The 23,057-nt window shown below is 42.4% G+C and overlaps 1 protein-coding gene across 1 annotated transcript in view; it reads right to left on the reverse strand.

Annotated features, from left to right (window-relative positions):
- The window catches only part of Alpk1 (alpha-kinase 1), a 67,623-nt gene that overhangs the window by 31,352 nt on the left and 13,214 nt on the right, over positions 1–23,057 (reverse strand). The window contains exons 3-4 of the mRNA XM_013023736.1: positions 21,149–21,318; positions 15,907–16,061 (exon numbers count right to left, since the gene is read on the reverse strand). Of these exons, the coding sequence (XP_012879190.1) occupies positions 15,907–16,061; positions 21,149–21,269 (276 nt within the window). The 5' untranslated portion in view covers positions 21,270–21,318. The remainder of the gene's footprint in view (positions 1–15,906; positions 16,062–21,148; positions 21,319–23,057) is intronic.

The raw sequence follows: 23,057 nt of genomic DNA on the forward strand, positions 1-23,057 counted from the left end.
TGGTAAGAAATGTACGCATTATCCTGCCCATGCAATTGTAACCCCTCTGTACAGTATGTTCACAAATAAAATAAAATAAAATTAAAAAAAAAAAGAGTCTCATGGACTTTCCTGCCCGGGCTGGCTTTGAACTGCCATCCTCAGATCTCAGCCTCATTGAGTAGCTAGGATTACAGGCGTGAGCCACTGGCTCCCAGCTCCTTTCACTTCTTGTCATCTCTTCACCCACTCTGAGGATTGATGGATGTTCCTAGAAACCAGGAAGGAAAAAAAAAAAAAAAGAGGCCCAGGTCCTGTGGGGCCAAGTAGCTTTCTGTGCACTCACGTGTGCTTTGCTCTTGGCTGTGGCCAATGGAGGAGCCCTCCCCCAGCACCTGTAAAGGGAGGCCGGGAGCAGGCCTTTCTGCGCCCCTTCTGAACACGCCATATCTTTGAGCAGAGAACATTGCCTAATCTATTTTTCCCCCTTCTCCTCTTAATAGATCGGAGCACAAAAGCCCAAGAGAGGGTGACCTGCCAGACAAAAGGGTCTTTGAGGTCCATGGAAAAGTAGACTTGGAGGAGGATGGAAAGGATCCAAGTGGCCCTATTATTTCTACTTGCACTAATTAGACATTTTTCTGTCAGCTATTGAGGACCGCTGAGAGGCCAAACTCACTGAATTCATTTCTAAAGTGTTTACAGAAGTTTGCATCTGTTTGTGTCTCTTCAGGAGGAAAATAAGCACTTCAATAGCATTGTGGAAAATCTAAACGAAGCATCCTATTCTAGAGGACCTTGGCATCGTTGGCAGCTGCATAATTTAGCTCGGTTCAGGGCCCAAACCCCTCACATCTCTCTCCAAAGCCTAACGATGCAAAAATGCCGTCGAAGTCATCTCAGGAGAATCTTTTCTTTTCTTTCTTTTTCTTTTTCCTTTTTGCTCTCCCTCTTTTGAGACGGCAGCATGCTGTGCAGGACATACAGAGTTAGGTGGCTATCATTCTTGCAGCCGGCTCTCTTGTGTGTCTACCAGCACTCTGAGAAATTAATACCCACTTTCATTTGCTGCCAACGGAGCGGAGAGTGAATTCCTCAACAGCAAAGCAGAATGTATCACCCATCCCGGACTCTCCCTGCTATGTATGCTGGGGGAGCATTATGACATCAGAAGGGGAGAAATGAAAAGAGCCAGGGTGTGTGGTAGGGAAGGGATAACTAAAAAGAAAAGTCTCTCTAGTGGCAAAATGGGCCTGGGTTATGCACAATTAGAATTGACATGAAAGAGAGCTCCTCCCCTCCCCCACCTCCTAAAAAAAATAAAAGGAAGAAAAAGAAAATAACATAAAAACCCGAACCCAAAGACAACACACACACACAGTGTCTTTGAAATGCATATTGATCTACACAGAATTTGATTCTGTGGAGTGTTCTTTTTGTTTGGATTTTTCGGGCCACCACAGACTGTCAGCAGACTCACAAATATGACTTTTGGGTCACGTCACACTGATGCTGTCATGCGAGCAACTAAATAAGAATTCTGTTGTCTTTTCTCAAAGACTGACTTCAAGATAAAAAGCATCCAAACAACCCCAAACTCGATTTTGTTGTTGTTGCTGTAATTGAGTGGCCAGGTCAAATGACATATTTAGAACTGGTTATGAGAATGTGCCGAATTCTAAAAGACAGGCTTACAAACGCACACACATATGCACATGCGCGTGCGTACACACACACACACACACACAACCTATGTTGTGTTTTCACATCTGTTGTCAGTTTGGGAAATCTGGGATTCTAATTGAGTTTAAGGCACAAAAGGAACTTCATGGCTAGCAGGCTGAGTCAGGTGGCTAAGGAATTAAACCGCACAATGAGATTTTGATACACAGATGATTGAAAAAATGCTAAAGAGCTTTTTCTAAGAGCTTTTGCTGAACAGCAACAAGGAAAAGTGTGCTGTTTGCATGGTTCCTGGCATTAGTGCCAACCCCTCCCCATACTGAGCATCGAGTTTGGGTCCTAGCTATGGGTTCAAAGCCACGATATGTTCACAGCAACGACAATGACAGCTGTTCTCACAGGGGGCCGCGGGAGGGGCCGCAGAGCTGAAGCCATCTGGCATAGCAATTGGCAGGAGCAGTGTGAAGGGAAATTATTGCTGCATAGCAAATTGGAAGATGGGGAACAGGAAGGGTAGGATGGGTGGGTGAGGAAAGCATGTCCTGAGGTGAAGAATTAGCAACATAAATGAGACGTGATTGATGCTTGCATAGTTATGCATCAACAGGACAAGCCTAGGAACAGTAGCGTGGATCAAGATGGACTGTTCAAGGTTAAAGGAAGACCAACCATCACACACGACATGTTCGTCCATCCACGAAATGTGAGAAGGAGGAGAAAAGAGAAAGACTCAACTTCTGTAAGGGGTACGCCATGGATCAATTAAGATCTCCTTGGCCTTTCCTTCATTTTACCAGTGGAAAATACAGATTGGAAAACAGTTGTAAGCCTTTCTTTATCTCAATACCTGAAGAGAGCTGGGCATCAGTGGCTTATGACTATAATCCTAGCTACTCAAGAGGCTGAGAGCTGAAGATAGTGGTTTGAAGTCAGCCTCTGCAGGAAAGTCTCCAATTAGGTAACACCCCTCTCCTCCAAGTAAAAGAAGCGGGAAGTGTAGCTATGGTAGAGTATTAGCTTTGGACACAAAAAGCTCAGGGACAGCCTCCAAGTTCTGAGTTCAAGCCTCAGTTACCAAAACACACACACACACACACACACACACACACACACACACACACTATATATATATATATACACACACACAAATATGTAAACACATATATATGTACATATGTTATACATATGTTATATATATATATATATGTTTTATATATACATACACACATATAAATTCCAGCAATAAGTTGTTAAAACTTTCAGAGTGATACAGATCACATATATAAAATAAGCCAGTTTGTAAAGGCTACTTCTTTTGTTGTTGTTGTTTTTTGTTTTTTGTTTTTGTTTGTTTTTGGTCAGTTGTGGGGCTTGAACTCTGCACTTGGGCGCTGTCCCTGCTCTTCAGCTCAAGGCGAGCACTCTACCACTTGAGCCACAGTGCCACTTCTGGTTTTCTAGTGGTTTATTGGAGATAAGAGTCTCACCGACTTTCCTGCCAGGGCTGGCTTTGAGCCAAGATCCTCAGATCTCAGCCTCCTGAGTAACTAGGATTACAAGTGTGAGCCACTGGCACCCGGCTGTAAAGGCTACTTCTAAGAGGAGGGCTATCAAATCAGTTCTAATACTCAAAATCATATTTTTTCTCAAAGACTTGGATTAAAAAATGACTTCATTTTTTCTTTATGGTATGTAATACTCCATGGTATATATACCCTATGTTTTCTTTATCCATTCTTCTATTGTTGGACATTATTTAGGTATTGTGAACAGTGCTACAATAAACATGGATATATTGGTATCCTTGTTATACATTAATTTATACTTGGTTAAATATATGCCTGATCAGGCTATGGCAGGATTTCTTTGGTGTTTGCTGTGATATCCCCCTTTACATTTCAAGCATTATTAACTTGTGTCTCTTTTCTTTAAATAGGAATTTACCAGTGGTGTTTATTTTTTCAAAGAAGTAATTTGCTGTTTCATTGATTACTCCTCCTCCTCCTCCTCCTCCTCCTCCTCCTCCTCCTCCTGTTCTTCTTCTTCTTCTTTTTTGCCAGTCCTGGAACTTGAACTCTAGGCCAAGGCACTGTCCCTGAGCTCCTTTTGCTCAAAGTGAGCACTCTACCACTTGAGCCACAGTGCCACTGTGCCACTTCTGGCTTTTTTGAGTAGTTTATTGGAGATAAGAGTCTCATGGAGTTTACTGCCTGGGCTGGCTTTGAACCTTGATCCTCAGATCTGTCTCCTGCATAGCTAGGATTATAGGCATGAACCACTGGTAACCGGCTTTCCATGACATTTTAATTAAACATATCCAGCCACGATGTAAATATGAACAAAAAGCTTCTTATGGAAATAGTACAAACTTTAAAATGTGTTTAAAATATTATTTTAATCTTTATTTCATTATTCTTAAATTTTTATAGGAATCTGTATAACATAATGCATAGTACATAGCGTGTCCAAAAGATTTTACTGATGAAAGCTAGATATGGGGTGCAAGCTTTAAGCTCAGCATTTAAAAATGTTATTATAAAGGTTATATACAGAAGGATTACAGTCACATAAGTTAGATAAAGAGTTTATTTCTTTTTGGGCAATGTTACCTGTTTCCATGCTGTCTCTAATCCCAGTACTTAGGAAGCTGAGAAAAGAGAATCATTGGAGAACAGGACTTGAAAAACAGCCTAGGCAACATAGCAAAAGCTTGAACAAAATAAACAAAATATCTCTACCACACAATTTGTTACTCGGGCATGAACAAATAAAATTTTAAAAAAAGGAAAGGAGAATTATGACAAGTGATTCATAATGAATGTCAGTAGACAAACATTTGTATGCTATATACACAATTTTTTTAAGAGACTGTGTTAGTTGGGGGTCTTGGTGGCTCATACTTGTAATCTTAGCTACTCAGCAGGCTCAGATCTGGACGATCATGAATTAAAACCAGCCCTGGAAGAAAAATCCAAGAGACTTCATCTGCAGTTAACCAGCAAAAGGATGGACTGGAAGTGTGGTTCAAGTGGTAGAGTAACTGGCTCTGAGCAAGCATGTGAAATGAGTTGGAGGCCCTCACTTGAGTTCAGGCCATGGTTCCAATAACAACAAAAAAGATGATTATTAAACCCAAAAAAACCTAGAAACTTGAACCTAGAAATGATTGATTCCAGTCAGGTACCAATGGCTCACACCAATAATCCCCGATTGTTCAGGAGGCTGACATATGAGGATCATGGTTCAAAGCCCGCCCAGGTAAGAAAGTCCATGAGACTCTTTAATTAACCACCCAAAACCCAAAAGTGGAGGTGTGGTTCAAGTGGTAGAGCACTGGTCTTGAGAAAAAAAAAAGCTAAGGTAAAGTAATTTGGTACTGAGTTCAAGCCCCAGTACCAGCCCCAAAGAGAAAAAGAAAAAGGGTGTGTGTGTGTGTGTGTGTGTGTGTGTGTGTGTGTGTGATGGTATATGTCTTTATTTTTGCTCTCATGATTTCATCCAGCTTGTTTGATGAAGTGGGCAGGTGACAAGATATGGTGACAGTATGGTATGGGAATGAGGCACTGAGAGAAGAATTGGGGTTTGATTCCAGTGTTCCTGCATTCTTGGGAGTGACTTTCACGTGTACGAAGCCACTCACCTCCCCTGCAAAATGGGGCATCATAAATTCAAGATCTTGTGAAGAATAGATCCGATGCCATTCTACCTAACTGACAGTGCATATTTGCTGATCTACAAAGGAGACGTGTTCATATACGTCAACCTAAATAAGCCAAATCTAGGGATATGACATTATTGCTCACACTCCTTATTTACTCAATACATGCAGTGTGGGAGGTGACAGTCTTCTACTTACAAGCACAGTGAAGACACTACTACTTAGTTTCTGGAGGTCATCACTTTCTCTGTCTGTCTGTCCAGCACTTGAACTTGTTCGTCTCCTGCTAGCACTTTGAGCTGCTCTGCCCTGGCCATGTCTTCCCAGTCAACGGCTGCCAGCCTTGGCTCAGCTTTCAGACCTCATTATAAGGAGACATGAAATCCACAGAGTCATCCCCCATCAAAGGGATAACTCGCATGCCTGATTCTGTGGCAACCAGAGTTTCATTGGTAGAATCTTAAGAACAAGCCACCATTTTAATTTATCTTCTATTGAAACTTGAAAGTACCTTATTAAAAGGATAGTTTTTTTTTGGCAGAGTTTTAGAGCAGAGTTTAAGTCCTTGGTGACTTTAATCATACTCTATCTTAAGGTCTGGAAATGCCTAGGCCTTGGAGCTAATATTTATCTTCTAGGCTCCATTCTCTTGCAACTTAATGGACACTTATTACATTTATTTTTGGAAGAATCTGAATCTTTCACCTGTCTTCTTCTCTAAGCAAGAATCACAATAGTCAGCAGAAGAAATTAAAGTGTTAAAAGCTGGCGACTGGAATTCGTAAAACTTCTATTATAATGAATTGTGCTCTAGAGAAAAAGTGAAATTACATTTATAGAAGGAAGAATGGGGTTTGGCAGCAAAGAGAACCGGGATACAAAACATGGAGAGCTGCAGCAGACTCCAACTACCCTGTGAAGAGACATGATTAGCCATAGGCTTGTGCAGATGCAGAGAAGAGACATCATATTTAGAGTTAGGAACCATGAGCATTGTGGTCTTGTCCTTTCTACTGACAAGAGGAACCAATTCTTACTCTTTTAGGGGTTCAGTTCCCCCAACAGTGACTTTGAGGCAGTGGGTTTCGAAATTCCCCTCTAGCTTTGATGTCTATCATCTGACAGAGAAAATTTGTGTTTGATACCAATTGGATAGGAATTCTACACATGTGCATGTGTGTACACATGCGCACACCCACATGATCTCTGAAAATAGGAAAAAAATCATGGGAATTAGTTCATAGCAGGCCACCAAACAAGAACATCACACTTAAAAGCCTTATTTTATTTGCCAAAAATAAAATTGCCAATGGCACTTAACCGAAGACCTGGCTTCTCCATTAAAAAAAAATAATGTGAGCTTCAGCATTTGAATATATGTTCAAAATGATGCAGAGAAGTTTATGTTTAGAATATTTGATCTCATCTAGAACAATTCCTTAATACACTCTCACTTCCTTTATTATAATTAATTAGCTATCTACTGTGAAGACTCAAAGAAGTATAAGCAACCAGTAATCCTATCATTTTAAGGAAAATGTTCATACATATTTATTTAGTATAGACACTTTTATAAGATTTCCATTTTTTGTTATATTATTTTGCTTTAAAAAAGTTAGTTGAGGGGTTGGGAAAGTGGCTCAGTGATAGAGCACTTGCCTTGCATGCATGGGGCCCTGGGTTCAATTCCTCAGCACCACATAAGAAAAAAGAAAAAAGCCAGAAATGGCGCTGTGGCTCAAGTGGTAGAGTACTAGCCTTGAGCTGAAGAGCTGAGGGACAGCGCCCAGGCCCAGAGTTCAGGCCCCAAGACCAGACCCCCCCAAAAAAAAAGAGTCTCAAAAAAGTTAGTTGAGATTTCCCTGGGGTTGGAGGTCTGGCTCAGGTGGTAGAGCTCCAGCCAATGAACAAAAGCAAGCATCAGATAGGGAGTTTGAGTCTCAGTCTCAGACCAAAAAAAGAGAAAGAAATAGAGAGATTTCCCATACCTCCTCCCCAAATGTATGCAGGAAATAATACCAGATTCCTACATGAGAAAGATACTCTGGTTGCAATGTGGAGAAAAGGTGTTGAGCCGTGATGCTCATGGCAACTCCCTCTAGTCACATATTCTGAGTCTTCTCCTTCTGGGAATATGGTAGGATAGATGCTTCTGGAAGGAAGATAGCGTGGCTCATTTGCATGGAAGCATTTCCACGTGCAATTTCTCATTCCTGCTTCCTCTCTGACTGCCATCACACCACTAATACCAGTGGTATTTCAGGTGGTTAAATATTGTCTCTAAGGGAGCTGACATAAAGCAGAGCCTTCCCATGGACCTCGGATGGATGTGTAGCTAGAGTACAGAGTAAGCTTTCATGACTGTGCTGATCTATGCTTCTGGAGGCCAGACAATGTTTCCTGAATGGGCAACCTCAGCTGAGATGTGAGAACTACATGGAACGTCACAAAGAGCAGAAGAGAGAGTGTCTCTGGAGTGGAGACAGCCGTGTGCATGGTTAGACAGGGCAGGGCAGGGATGGCAGAGGAATTATCAGTGAACTGTTACAGACTCAGATATTCCTAGACAGTTGGGGGTGGTATAAGATTTCTCGTTTACGCCAGGAGCCGGTGGCTCACACCTATAACCCTAGCTACTCAGGAGGCTGAGATCTGAGGATCATGGCTCAAAGCCAGCCCAGGCAGGAAAGTCCATGAGAATTTTACCTCCAATAAACTGGAGGAAGAGCAAAGTGAACCTGGAAATCTACTCAGGTGAGAGCCCATGTGAGACATAACTGCATCTTGGACAAAGATAGTGCTGTGGTTTGAATGGATCTCCTAAAGTTTGTGTGTTGGAAACTTAATCTCCAAAGCATTCGCGTTAGGAGGTAGATTCTCCTGGGAGGTTATTATGTCAAGAGGACTTTGCCCTCATGAATGGGGTAATGTCACTGCTTGGAGATAGGTCAGTTCTGGTGAGAGGGGGCTTGTTAGAAGAACCAATTTGGCCCTCCCTTGCACTCAAACTCTCTTTGTCTTCCACCTTCCGCCAAGAGAGGGCACGGCGTGAAGGCTCAGCCTCAGGACTGGCACCATGTCTTTGGCTCTCCCAGCTTCCAGGACTGAACCAAACTAACTACAGTGCTGTATTTTTTTTTTTAGCATTCTTTTATCGGCACACAGAACAGACTAAGACAGATAGAGGTGGTGGAAGTGAATTGGAGAGCTCTAGGGGGAGAACCAATGGGACCGGGTGAAGGTGGAGATAGGGCAGGCAAGGGAGAGAAGGCTGCTAGAGTGACGCTAGTTCCTAGCCTGTGCTGGTGGAGGCTGGTGGGGCCATTCAGTGGAGGACCAGGCTTTGGAAGAGAACAGACAATACTCATGACCTTCAGGTGTCTCTAAGACGTCCTAGAGCAGCAATCAAGACTGTGCACCCTTATGCCTGCTCCTGTATCCTCTAGCTCAGCTAACAGCCTAAACAATCCTCTTAGTAGAGGCCGGGAACCTGCCCTGTCCATAGTGCCCACCCCATTCAGGTAAATGGTTACTATAGGGAGGATGTTTTGCCTCTAACCACATGCTCAGCTACACATTTGCAGAACTTTTTTATTTTATTGGTTTTTTTTATTTTTGTACTTCTGGAGAGTTGAATTCAGGGCCTCACATATGCTAGGCAAGCATGGTACCACTGAGTCACAACCCAACATCAGTTGTACTTCGAACTCTCCATTTCTCTGACATGCTCTCCTTTTGAAGAGGTTCAGGGTAAGTATCTGGCAATGGTTGCATCCTCAACCCTCAGTCATCTGGTTGGGGTCGGATCCCGTTTGAGCCTGATGCTTCATGTTCCGTCATGGAGCGAAGCCCTGGGGTTTGAATCAGTCAGAACAGGGGCTCTGGGAGATGGTGACCACAGATGTCTTAGCATATGTACAGCCAGCTAAGTCCTACATACAGTGTGTTCTTGAATGTGAAGAACAAGAGATTTCCAGAGAGATGGAAACCTTCCTTAGCGTCTCTGAACATTCATCTTTGTTAACTTTGCAAGAGAGTGGTGAAAACCAGAAGAATATATATTGAATACCTGTCACGTGTTACTCAATAGATGGAATGAATTATGTGAATACATCAAGTTTTGATAAGTGTTTCCTCTCTCTTCTCTTTCTTTTCTTTTTTTTTTCTTTTTCCAGTCCTGGGGCTTGGACTCTGGGCAATGTCTCTAAGCTTCTTTTGCTCAAGGTTAGCACTCTACCACTTGAGTCACAATGCCATTTCTGGCTTTTTCTGTTTATGTGGTACTGAGGAATCAAACCCAGGGCATCATGCATGCTAGGCAAGCACTCTACCACTTGAGCCACATTCCCAGCCCTTTCTCTTCTTCCTTACAGAAACTCTTCCAGAATATCACCTGGGTCCTTCCTTTCCTTCCCCTTCCCTTCACTTCCCTTCTCTTTCCTTCCCTTCCCTTCCCTTCCCTTCCCTTCCCTTCCCTTCCCTTCCCTTCCCTTCCTCTTCTTTCTGTCAGGCATGGGCTTAAAGTCAGGGCTCCAATACTGTCCTTGTCAAGGCTGGCTCTCTACCACTTGAGCCACAGTTCCACTCTAGCTTTTTGGTGGTTGACTAGGAATAAAAGTCTCATGGACTTTCTTGCCCAGGCTGGCTTTGAACCATGATCCTCCAATTCTGCCTCCTGAGTAGCTAGGATTACAGATGTGAGCCACTGATGCTTGGCTTCTATTCCTTTTACATTTTTCTTGGAGCTTTATTACAAGGCTTCAGCACAAGGTGATACCTATGTAGTATTTATGAATGGATGAATGATTGTATAGTTTATACTTACTTCCCCCCCCCACTCAAGGCTAGCGCTCTACCACTTGAGCCACAGTGCCACTTCCAGTTTTTTCTGTTTATGTGGTGCTAAGGAACCAAACCCAGGGCCTTAGGCATGCGGGGCAAGCACTCTACCACTGAGCCACCTTCCCAGCTCATATTGGCATTAATTTTATGACCATCTTTTCCTTTCTTTCCTTCTTTTGAAGGAACAGTACCGTGGTTTGAACTCAGGGCCTTCTGCCTGCCAGGCAAATGCTCTAACCCTTGAGGCACAGCCAAGAACATCTTTCAAACAAAAGTTAATTTCTAGATGAGATTTGATTGTTCTCATTTACCCTTTTAGTCAGCCTTTACACCACGTAACTGCCTTTATTCAACTTGATATTTTATTTTCTAATAAACTCTCTCTTTGGTTTCTTTTGCTGAAGATCTTCCTCCGTTCCTCTCAGCTTTGAACCTGGTGACACTAGACCTTTTCATAGCATTTTTCCTGCAAGCTTGCAAGGATCAGCTCTTATATTTATTCATGTTTACATATTTTAATTTTTTTCCATTGGATAAGCAGTTCAAAAACAAAATATTAGGGCTGAGCATGGTGATGCACATCTATAATCCCAGCTCCAAAAGAAGCTGAGGTAAGAGGATCTTGGTTTGAGGCTAGCCCCAGGAAAAAGGCTGGTAGGGAGGTCTGTGGTACAACTAGGCACATGGCTCAAATGTTAAAGTGCTTAGAGGCCTTGAGTTTAAACTCTAGAAACTCCAAAAACCAAAAGAACAAAGAAAGAAACAATGAACAACACTAAAACCAAACACCACCAAAAAAAAAAAAAACCCACCAAAAACAAACCCCAGAACAAATTGAAGGCACCAAGATGATCTGAAGAGACATCTTAGAAACCAACAAACAAAAGAGTATTCTGGAAGCCAAACTTTTCCATTTATTAGTCATCTACAAAGTTTTTTTTTGGATTGTTTGTTTTTTAGCCAAAATAGCATAAAGAAATAACTAACCATTTAATTGTTTGGAGGAGAGGGGGTTCTCTCTTCAAATTTTTCTCAAATTTTCAACAAACATTCACGGCATAAAAGCTACCAGATTTCCATGTCTCCAGAGTAGAAAAGGAAATGAGAACGAAAAAACGCCACCCCGAGCGGGCCTCTTCTCTTCCCAGACTGCACTTTGGTACCAACCCTTGGATATCACCCCGTATCTCTGAAGAGGAGCTACCATCGAAGCAGAAGTGGCACACAGCAGCTTCCTTCCGCCAAGAAACCAGTAGGGAGAGGCCAGCCTTTTTGCAGGGAATTTCAAAATCAAGGTTGAGCAATCAATTCTTGTTCCCAATTGCTATAGACATGCAAATCTCAGCTCACCCTTTCTCTCCTTTTTCAAAAGCTTTATTTTCAGATTTCCTTTTGATGGTATAGAAATTGCTCCTTTTAGAACAGTGAAAGTTACTGGGGGGGGAAAAAGTTCCTCAAAGGTAGCATCCATACTACAGCCCCTTTCCCCTGGCACTACATACAAGGGCCGGGTTTTCTAGTCAGTGGTCTGTTTCTGCACCAAAGCCAAGTGATGGAAGCCAACTCTAAATGCCTGCAATCCTTTAAAAAAAAAATTCATCAAAGGTTTAGCTGAATGATATTTATAAGGCCCTTTACTGTTCTCTTTCAAAAACTGAACTGCCCTTCTCCGGCACTTGAAAAAAAAAAAAGTTGCTCGTGCTTTTCATCTTTCTCTCTTGGAGTGTAAACATTGTTTTGACTGAAAAGAGCTGAAGGAGTGCTTACTTTCCCTTGAAATTTTATTTTTAAATAAGAGAGGGAGAAAATCCTTTCTCTCTTTTTTTTTTCCTGACTAATACTAATAATACGGGTCAAAGTGTCAGGCGATATACAATTAAATGGAAAACAACAAAAAAAAAAGTTCCCCTTCTTTCTTCCCACAGCACAATGGCGCTGGAATATAAATTACCACTGAAGATGAAATAATACTTCAAAGCCGGCAAGGCAAGGCAGGGCAGTGTTTATAAAGTATTTCCACGGCACGATGAGACACTAAAGATGATGATAGCCCATGGACTTGGGGGTGTTGTTGAATAGACCAAAGCTAGCATGAGGTAGGATTTGAGGTCCCTATAGCCTGTGACCCCATGATATCCTTTGTTTTACAAGGGCAGCTGCAGTTATCAACAGATGTTTCAGCAATAAATAATTGGTATCATCTCGGAAAAGACCCATCTACCTGGGGAGAGGGCATAATACCCAAAACACTGCCTGGCTATTACAGCCACATTAATCTCCCATCTCTCCAGGTTTCTGGGGGAGCGTCCTGCAGGTGTTTTTTCTGGGAGAGCGCAGATAAACTCTCTCAAGTCAGCAAGCTTTGTGTGGAGTGTAAAGGAAGTTGGCCCCTGCCATAAATATCTGTCTGTGGCCACACACACCAAAGGAAAAAAGATTGAAGAGGGAGGGAGGAGGGAAAGAGAGGGCTAGGGAGGGGTGTGGAGAGGGGGAAAGAAGGGAAGGGGGAAAAGAGGGACATGAGGAGAAGGAAAGAGAGAAAGGGAAGGCTGGGGAGGAGATAGACGGGAAGGAAGGGAGGTAGGAAGGAAAAGGTTGGCGACAAGAAATTAGGGGAAGGGAAGGAAAGGGCTGGGGAGGGAGATTGGGAGAAGAGGGGAACACAGAAGGCATACAACACACCCCATTTTTCTGCATTTACTAAGTTCAGCCTGAGTAGTGCCATTAGGAGTGATCCGCATTTTCACCAACTGAAAGCTATTGAAGAGTCGACCATCACTTAGCCTTTTCCTTAAGCCTTTTCTTCTGACTTTCGGTCTGTTGTTTGTGGAACTAATGAAAAGATATACCATTTGCAAACTAAGTGCTGTGCTGACTTTGTAAAGTGGAAGGAAAACTTTTTATGGGAAGGATTCCCTCTAAAGTTAAAAAAAAAAAAGTCCTCAGCAATTGATCCCCAGTGTCACACCAGGACAAAACCCAATCAAGAAAGCTAACCAAGCTGTTCTAACAGGCTCAGACACTAAGCAGGGCGAGCTAGAGGGCGCCTGGCCCAGGGGGCACTGGACTCCCCCACATGTACAAAACAGGGTGGGTCAAGCAGTTGTGCACTTTGGGCCTGGCACAGTAGGAAAACATCCTAAAAGTCTTAGGAGGTGTGGTTGCTTAATTTATAGCTTGCTGGCTAAGCTAAAGAAAATGAAGCTCAGAGTTCAAAAAGCTGCCAGATTAAATACATTAGGCACTAAAGGAGGCCCCGATGCAGATTCTTAGAGCTGCCCCTGAATGACCTCGTGTGAGAGGCACACACTTCTTAAGTTCTCTGGCTTTTGATGCCACTGTGGTGAAATGCATGTACTATACAGATGCCTAGCGCTCTGAAAACATTCCTGAGTGGTTTAGCACTCAGCTCACACGAACCCCCCAAATATAGAAGCCTGGAACTGGCTTCATTTTTTAAAAAACTGTTTTCACTATCAAGTTTGGAAGGAGGACTGGGGACCAGGAGAATAACAAGATAGAAGAAGGAGAGAAAAGCCGTGGTTGTGGCGATGTGATGCGCCCCAAGGTCTCAGCCTAGATTCAAAAACCAGAGGAGCGTTCTAAGCCCCAAAGTCAGAGCAGGGGTTACTCCCTGTGGGCCTCTTTGGTTCTGGTTTTCCTTGGAAGGCTGCTAGAATTCTTGTCTGCAACTGGCCTGACTACACACATGGCATCTTCAAGCAGGTGTAGCAGCCGTTCTGGAATGGCTCAGTCTAAGCAACAGTTTGCACAACCAGTGGAGGAGAGAGCTCTTTTCCAGTTGGTTGATCTCACAATTTTCACACCCAATTCTCCTTTTTGCCTCACCTCCCGTCTTCTGCCTCTGCCTTCTTGGTCAAGCTGTGGTCTCTTTCTCCACATGTCTCCTATTTCTTCTCTTTGCATCAAGGATTCCCAGAATCACGGGAAGTGGTTGTATATTTTGCGTCTTAGACCTTCACCTCCACATAAGATTTTTGGCGAGGTGGTTAGGTAAGGGGTTTTGTTTGGGGCTTAAGTTTCCATGCCCTATTTTACAAGATGTTGCTAGAAGAGTCACTGGTTTAGAGATATCCTAACCAGTAAGATGTTAACGCCAGCCACATGTGATTATTTAGGCAGATGTTCATTTAAAAAAAGGAAAGATAAAGCACAAATTCAGATCTTCAGTTCCACTCGCCTTTACAAGCATTCAAGAGCCTAATAGAATGGTGATGGCCATGTTGAACAGCACAAAAGGGAACACTTGCATCTCTGCAGAGGATTCTGCTACAGATCAGGCCAAGTTGCAGAGCCCCCACCTGTAGTACCAGCTACTTCACCCAGGGCTTTCTGATGGCAGGGTTGAAATTGCACAAAGGAGGAAATTAAAAGTAGTTGTTCATTTGTTTCCCTGGGCCAGTTTATCTTTCGGTACTTAATATTTTTATTTGTTCAAAAAAAGAGTTATGGTGATGAAAATAACCCATCAGAGGGTTGCTTGGACAATTTGATGAGCACTTCATCAAATCAATCATATGTAATTTAGAGTTACTATTTTATTCGGCTTCTCCATTAATGCCAAGCATATTTATTTAAAAACCTCAGAAAAGGTCATTATATTCTTTCCAAGTATTCTCTTCCCTTTGTCTGAAATCCCTCGGTCTGCTTAATCTGTTTTGGTTGCAGGTTTTCCAGTGAGAAGAGAGAGAGGCTCAACCACTCATAGTAAATCCCTAAAAAACTATTATCATTGTCACCCATATGTATATGTGTGTGTGTATATATATGTTAATGTATGTATGTATTGTTTGTGTGTGCATGTATGCTGGTCTTGAGCACTGGCCCTAAGCTTTTTTGCTAAAGGCTAGTGCTCTACCACTTGAGTCATAGCTCTACTTCTGGCTTCTTAGTAGTTAATTGGAGACAATGAACCTCAAGGACTTTCCTACCCAGGCTGGCTTCATACTGCAATCCTCAGGTATCAGCCTCCGAATAGCTAGGATTACAGATGTGAGCCACCAGTGCCTGGCATCAAATGTATATTTATGTAAGAAAAAAAATCGTACAAACAAGTGGATTTTCTTGACAATTATCTTGGAGAGTGAGAATCAAAAGCAATGCAACTTGAAAGGAAAGCCCTGCTCCTTTTAAAATCAGCAGAACCTAAGCTTGAACCCTAAGTTCTCTGGGTCCTGTTGCTATTCTTAAGGTTGTCTCTGGCCCTCAGTGGAGGTAGTTCACTACATTTCTAGTGAGTTGAGAAAGAAACATGGCAACAACTCACATTGTTTCCTGAGTCATGAGAAGCCATGGAAGGACCGAGGATGGATTTGGGGAAAGGACATGACAGAATTCATAGTTTAGATAGCAAATTGCACAGATGTGAGCCTAGTGATGTTTTTTTTCAAGCTATCCAAGTATCATTTCAAAATAAATAAGTTATAAGGTACGGTGAAATCACAAACATTCTTTAGCCCAGAAAGACATCAATATTTCAAGTAGACAGGCCTTGATTGAACCCACTGGCCACGCTTCTTACTTTTACTCCATTTGGTTTCCTCACACGGACAAGTTGATGTTTTTTAAACAGCTATTTCCCCTACATTAGTCAATCTGGCAGAACTGACTGACCATAAGAGTAAGCTTGTCCTGTGCTTCAATGAAATTTAATCTATTAGACCACTTAGAGTCTAAATGGCTCCTTTGGGGGCAGAGGGGACAGGTGGTATGGCTCTTCCTACCTGTAGCTGCTGTAGCCCGGCGCCAATCACATCATGCAGGTTTGTTTTGTCCTCTGGGCCCATTGCTTGTTTGTACTGCCACTTTTCAGGCACGAAGGGCCACTTCATTTCCTTTGCCTCCTGGATCAGAATCCTTAACTCGCTGGGGAGTAAAGCTGCAAAGGTCAGAGTTCAGGTTAGGAAATTGCAGTCAAAGAAAAGGCTACAGAGCTACCCATGTTATGATGAAGCATCTCAGAGACAGAGAGTGAGAAAACCTTTCCCCTACCTCTTGCCCGCTGGTCTAAGCATTTGGTTCAGACTCAAAGAATAATAACATGGAGCTATCTGTCAAGGTTGGCCCTGCTCTACTGTGCCCTGAGGGTAAACTGGGGGTAGTCAGGCATTAAGAAAGGGTTTTAGCAGGAAGCAAAGCACTTCACTGTCTATCTCTGCATGAACAATCAGAGAAAGGGATGAAGGAAATATTATTTTCCCTGTAAAACGAGAAAGGGATTGGAATGGCACGGCATGAGGGGTTTGTGGCAGCTGGGTAATGGAGAGTAATTTGTTCCACTTCTTTTGGCTTCGGTGTGTTGCATCCTAGCTCTGTGAATCGAACGCACTTGAACACAGAGAATTATGAAAAACAACAACCACACACATGAGATGTGAAATGATCTCAGTTCATGGTAAAATGTCCTGTTCTGAAGTAGTAGTTGTATAAAATGTCTCTGTGGGCACCAAGTCTACGTATACTGTTTCAACAATATCCTAGCCAAACTCTAAAGCCTAGCAACTCTGGAAAGTGGATTTTTTTTCTTCTATTTTCTATCATCAGCGTTGAATTTATTCAATTCAAGTCTATTTCTAGTTCTGGTTTCTACTTGTTCAGATGATTCACTTCCACTGTGTAAACTTTGAAACTGTGTAATGTTGATAACTGAAAGAAACTTGTTCTCAGTAAAGGTTATGGCTCGCTCTATCTATCTATCTATCTATCTATCTATCTATCTATCTATCATCTACCTACTTATCCAACTATAAATCACCAAGTACTTGTCTCAAAGGCATCTCACACTGAACATACCCAAAACTGAATAAAAAAATCTGTCACCCAAACCTGAAGCCTGATCACTCTAGTTTTGTGTTCTTTCTCCCTGAATCTAATTGGTTATCTAATCCTCCATTTCCTCCTGCTCAGTATTTTTTTAAAAAATCCAGTCTCACTCTAGCTATTCCATCTTCTCTATTTGTCCATCCTCTTTCTCACAAAATGGACCAGGACATCACTCTGCACAAAATGCTTGAATTCTTCCATTTCACCCTTTCTGTTCTGTGTATACTGTCTACGCCATGCCTTGATGGACAGAGTCAGGCCTACTGCCTTCAGCATTTCATGCAGACATACATGCCTGGTCTCTCAGCCTGCTGGGACCTCACAGTGGAAGTGAAAAGTCCCTTCTCTGCACTCCCAAAACCAGAAGGCTCGTGCTCTTTCATCCTTCATCACACTTCGCTGTGACTACTTCTGTCTGAATTGGGCTGGAAGCTTCCTGAGGACAGGTGTCATGTCCCATGCTTTGTAAAAATCATACCGTGATGGGCAGAAGAATATCAAGGTAAAGAGACATCATTAGTCTTATGAAAGCCTGAGGCATACTAAACAGTGCAAATAAGAAAAGACAAAACAAAGAAAGGCAAGAAGAAGAAGGAAGAATCTAATTTTGTTTTGTTCTTTCTTTCTCTCTTTCTCTCTCTTTCTTTCTCTCTTTCTCTTTCTTTCTTTCTTCCTTCCTTCCTTCCTTCCTTCCTTCCTCCCTCCCTCCCTCTCTCTCTCTCTCGCTCGCTCTCTTTCTTTCTTTCTTTCTTTCTTTCTTTCTTTCTTTCTTTCTTTCTTTCTTTCTTTCTTTCTCTCTTGCTTGCTTGCTGGCTTGCTTGTTTGCTTTCTTTTCTTCTTTCTTGCTTTCTTTCTTGTCAATCAAGGGGCTTGAACTCAGCGCCTGGGCTCTATCCATGAGGGTTTTGTTTTATTTTGTTTTGCTCAAGGCTAGCACTCTACCACTTTGAGCCAAAGTGCCACTTCATGTGTTCTGGTGGTTAATTGGAAATAAGAGTCTCATAGACTTTCTTGCCTGGGCTGGCTTTGCACCACAATCCTCAGATCTCAGCCTCCTGAGTAGCTAGGATTACAGGTGTGAGGCATGGGTGCCCGGCTTTCCTCTGTGTCTTTTTTTTTGGACTGGCCACCATGTTTCCAGGCAGAGAAGGACTACTTGGCACTGAGGGGATATCAGGTGAAACTCTGATGAGTGATTGGTCTGAGAACTCATGGTGGCTTTCCCTCCCACTCTGACTCAGTAGTCCAGAACTCCTGAACACCTCTGTTCTACCATAGTCTCCTCCAATGGAATCAGAGTCCTGGCATGGGGGACTTACAGGGTCACATTCTGCTATAGAATGTGGCTCTTATCCAATCACTGAGATTATTTCAATTTCTGAAAATATTCTTAATACCTATATATAGAGCAAACTTCCCCAAGGGAAGTTCTCAATAGTTATGAGTGGTCTGGCTATGCAGGCCTGTGTGCTGTGCTCTACATGTACCTTTCCACAGCGCCACTTTTCACTTTCAAGAATGTCCTCTGGGGGGCTGGGAATGTGGCTCAGTGGTAGAGTGCTTGCCTTGCATGCATGAGGCCCTGGGTTCAATTCCTCAGCACCACATAAGCAGAAAAAGCTGGAAGTGGTGCTGTGGCTCAAGTGGTAGAGCACTATCCTTGAGCTGAAGAGCCGAGGGACAGTGCCCAGGCCCAGAGTTCAGGCACCATGACTGGCAAAAAAAAAAAAAAAAGAATGTCCTCTGGGGCCAGACACTGGTGGCTCACGCCTGTAATCTTAGCTATTCAGAAGCCTGAGATCTCAGGATTACAGTTCGAAGCTAGCCTGGGCAAGAAAGTCCATGAGGCTTTTATTGCCAGTAAACTACTCAGAAAAAGCCAGAAGTGGCTTGTGGCTGAAGTGGTAGAATGCTTAGCTAACCTTGAGCTAAAAAGAAGCTCAGGGACAGCACCCGGCCCCTGAGTTCAAGCCCAAAGATTAGAATAACAACAATAAAGTATGTCCTCTTGATCAAGATGCATTGTATTCATAAACTGATTTGTTAAGTGACAACTCCTTTATATAACTACTTAAAGATAATAAAAATATTTTAAAACTTTTTTAGAAAGAGTGTTCTTGTTTGGTAAATTATCTGGGCCCTGAGAATGTGGGTGGTGATGTGACAAAAGAAGCATGATTTGAGGTTGCCAGCATTTCAGCATACTTTGGAACTGAATCGCTTCAGATAACTAAATTTCTTCACAACAATTCAAGTATTATTTTTTTGAGATGTTTTTATTATGTAAGCTAGATTGGCCTTGAACTCAAGATTCTCCTGAGTATTGCGATTACAGGCATGGCCCTGGCAGAGAAAGCTTATTCTTTTTTTTTTTTTTTTGGTTGGTCGTGGGGCTTGAACTCTGGGCCTGAGCACTATCCCTGCGCTCTTCAGCTCAAGGCGAGTGCTCTACCGCTTGAGCCACAGCGCCACTTCTGGTTTTCTAGTGGTTAATTGGAGATCAGAGTCCCACAGACTTTTCTGCCCAGGCTGGCTTTGAACCATGATCCTCAGATCTCAGCCTCCTGAGTAGCTCGGATTACAGGCGTGAGCCACCGGTGCCCAGCTGAAAGCTTATTCTTTACAACTTATTTTGCCTCCTCTGAACTGTCTTTCCCTACGGGCCATACTGGATCATGGACAGCCCTCTTGTTTCCACTTCCAATTTAGTGATTTTTTTTTTTGTCAGCCCTGATTTGTCTTATCTGGAACCAAACAGATTGTTTCCCCTATTCTGTGGCACTTGGGAAGGAAAAGAAAAGAAAAAATGCTATCGGCTCAGGAGTTCTGAGTTTTCACTAGGGAGAACACAAAGCTTAAAGGTATGTGGATGGGAAAAACAGTCTGATGTAGTTAGAGGACAAGAGAGAAACTTCAGTAACAACCACAAAACTGGGCACTGGCAGCTCACACTTGTAATTGTAGCTACTCAGGAAGTTGAGAGGATCAAAGTTTGAAGGCAGCCCAGGCAGGAAAGTCCTGGAGACTCATATCTCCAATTCACCACCACATAATCTTTTCCCCAGCACACAAACAACATCTATAACAAAAGAATGAGGAGTATGGCTTTTACTTGGGCATGTTATTTGGGTAGGAAGTAATTTTTAAAAAAAAAAGACATTAAAATACTAATAGTCAAAAGAAAAATGTTAAAAGGAATGATAAAGGATCTACTTATAGAAACAGAGGGACATTTATTTGAATGGTTGAAAAGAAATCATTCCAGAACTAAGAATTGTTCTCACTTTCTAGATCTCGGGACCAGAATATCTCCAGAATGACTTGTCAGCCGGCACCGATGGCTCATGCCTATAATCCTAGCTACTTAGGAGGCTGAGATCTGGGGATTGTAGTTCAAAGCCAGCCTGGGCAGGAAATTCTTTGATATACTTTTATCTCTAATAAACTTCTCAGAAAAAGCCAGAACTGACACTGTGATTCAAGTGGTAGAGACTTCAGCACAAAGCTCAGGAACAACACCCAGGCCCTGAGTTCAAGCCTCAGGATTGACAAAAAAAAAAGACAAGACAGAATGGCTTTTCTATAGTATGAGTAGTACAAACTCTGAGATGAGCAAAAAAGCCAAACTCTTAACACCTGGCCATGATGCACTCAGTATTTACTGAGATGAGTGGATGATATTTATGAATGGCCAGAAGAATGGTGATCATGAGAGATGAGACGGCTAAGATGACATATTTGTAGAAATGGTAGAAGTCTATGGAAATTCATGAGGCACAAAACCCTTGTTTGGGCCACCATTCAGAAGTTGCTTCAATTTTTTAATAATTGAAATTTACGTGCACTCGCCGGCAACGTGGACCCTTTGTTCTTCTTGAACTAAACTGTTTCTTGAAGCCTCATGTGTACTGAAGCCTAAAATTAGAACTGACAGCAATTCATTGCAACAAAGTAGGCTTTCCTTCCCTGGCCCGTCTGCCTGTAGCCTATGTCCCATTCATGCCCTAGAAATCCACTCATTTTTCAGTGGTCATCTGCCCAAAGAAGAAAAATAGGACAGGGATGAGCGCGTGCTGTTGGGGCGAGGAAGATGAGGGTGAACCTTTGGGCTCACCGCTGGTCTCTCTCTCAGCAGATCCTCACCTCTGCACCGCTGGTCCTGCGTCTTGTCCTCTTCTGACACATCTGGCGCCTCCAACAAGAGCTGGTCCAGCACCTGCTTGCACTCTGCCAGCAGCACAGCCACTGCTTTTTGATTATTCATGATGATTCACGATGAATCGAGAATCCCTGGGTCTATGGTGATCAATTACCTACGAGAAGACATTGATTCTCAATAAAGGAGCCCCTGGAAGGCCGAGGTACCTGGTGAACAAAAGAGGAAGAAAGATGATAAACTAGAGCATCATCAATTATCTGTAAGACTCAAGCAGGGAGAGATAATAGGGCAAACACAGGAAAATACATGACAGCCCCCGAGGATATTATTAGAGGAGTGTGTGAAATGATTATAGTCTACTGAGGATGGACAGACCTTGAAGGCATCGAGTGCAGAAGGGAGAGGGTGCTGAATCACTCAGGGCCAAGGAAGATGAATATGCCTCATGATTGATGTATCGCCTGCATACTTCCCATCCGTTTCTCTGCATCCCAGTGGCATCATGCTTTGTGCCTTTCTGGGAGTCTACAGGAAGCATCTAAGTGTTCTAATATCCACACACAAGCATATGAGAAGATGAAGTTACCACTCTCATAGCCCACTGCTAATTTCACCTGTGCACTATTCTTCATGATATCATTTGAACCCAGAAAGGCAAAGACAGATACCAAATTTAAAGCTCGTCCCTGCCAGGCACCTTGCTAAGTAAAAGAGGGAAAGACCGTCCCAGGAAACTGGGTTTTTTAGATTTAGCACAGAAGTAGATCTATCATAAAGATAGATAGGTCTGCTCACACTACCATTTAACATAGAACTCACCGAGAGTTCCTTATGTCCATAGGAATGGGATGTACCAATCTATTGTAGTTCAGGTAATTTTAAGAACAAAATGATTTATTGGCAGTGTGAAAAAAAATAACTGGTAAATAAGTAGAAAAAAGAAGATACTTGATCATGTTAATACTTGATTAAAAGATACTTGATTAGCAATCTCTTTTCTCTTTTTAAATATGTTTTATATTGTAAAAATACTGTGCAAAAGGGTTACAATTACATGAGTAAGGTAATGAGTACATTTCCTATTGAGCATTGTTACCTCCTCTTTTGTTTCCCCCCTACCATCCCTTCCTTCCCCATCTCCCCAACGCCTCCCTCCCCCCTTCTCACCCCCCCCGCCCCGCAAGTTGTAAAGTTCATTTTCAACATAGTGTCTTGTACATCTCATTGTTACAATGGGTCATCCTGTATCCTTATTTCAGCATTTTGTCATTTCCTTTCCCCTTCTCAAATTAGAAAAATGTATATTTAAGATGCAGGGCACCAACATCAAAATACAGTGAAAACAGGGGTTATACCATGGGGGAAGAACATACAAGAGAAACAAAAAAATCACATAGTACAATTTAAATACATTATAACAACAGCAAGAAAGAAAAAAACCACTTGGTCCCTATCTTGGGATTTACTTCACTTAATATCATCTTATATGGTCATATGTACATAGCCTTTGACCTTTTCTGCTTGTCCTAGACTCATACTAGTTATTGCAAGTAAGGGAAACCATGGGACCTATGTTTCTTTGGGCCTGGCTTACTTCTCTTAATATAATTTTTTCCAAGTCTTTCCATTTCCTAACAAATGGGGCAGTATCATTCTTTCTGATGGAGGCATAGAAATACATTGTATAAATATACCACATTTTCTTGATCCATTCATCTACTGAGGGACATTTGGGTTGGTTCCACATCTTAACTATGGCAAATAATGCTGCAATGAACAGAGTTGTGCTGATAGCTTTAGTATAGCCTTGTTTGTGATCATTTGGGTAAATGCTCGAAAGTGGGATTGCTGGGTCATAGGGGAGCTCTATGTGGAGTCTTTTGAGGAATCTCC

This window comes from Dipodomys ordii, unplaced genomic scaffold, assembly GCF_000151885.1.
Source record: "Dipodomys ordii isolate 6190 unplaced genomic scaffold, Dord_2.0 Scaffold70, whole genome shotgun sequence".
NCBI lineage: Eukaryota > Metazoa > Chordata > Mammalia > Rodentia > Heteromyidae > Dipodomys > Dipodomys ordii.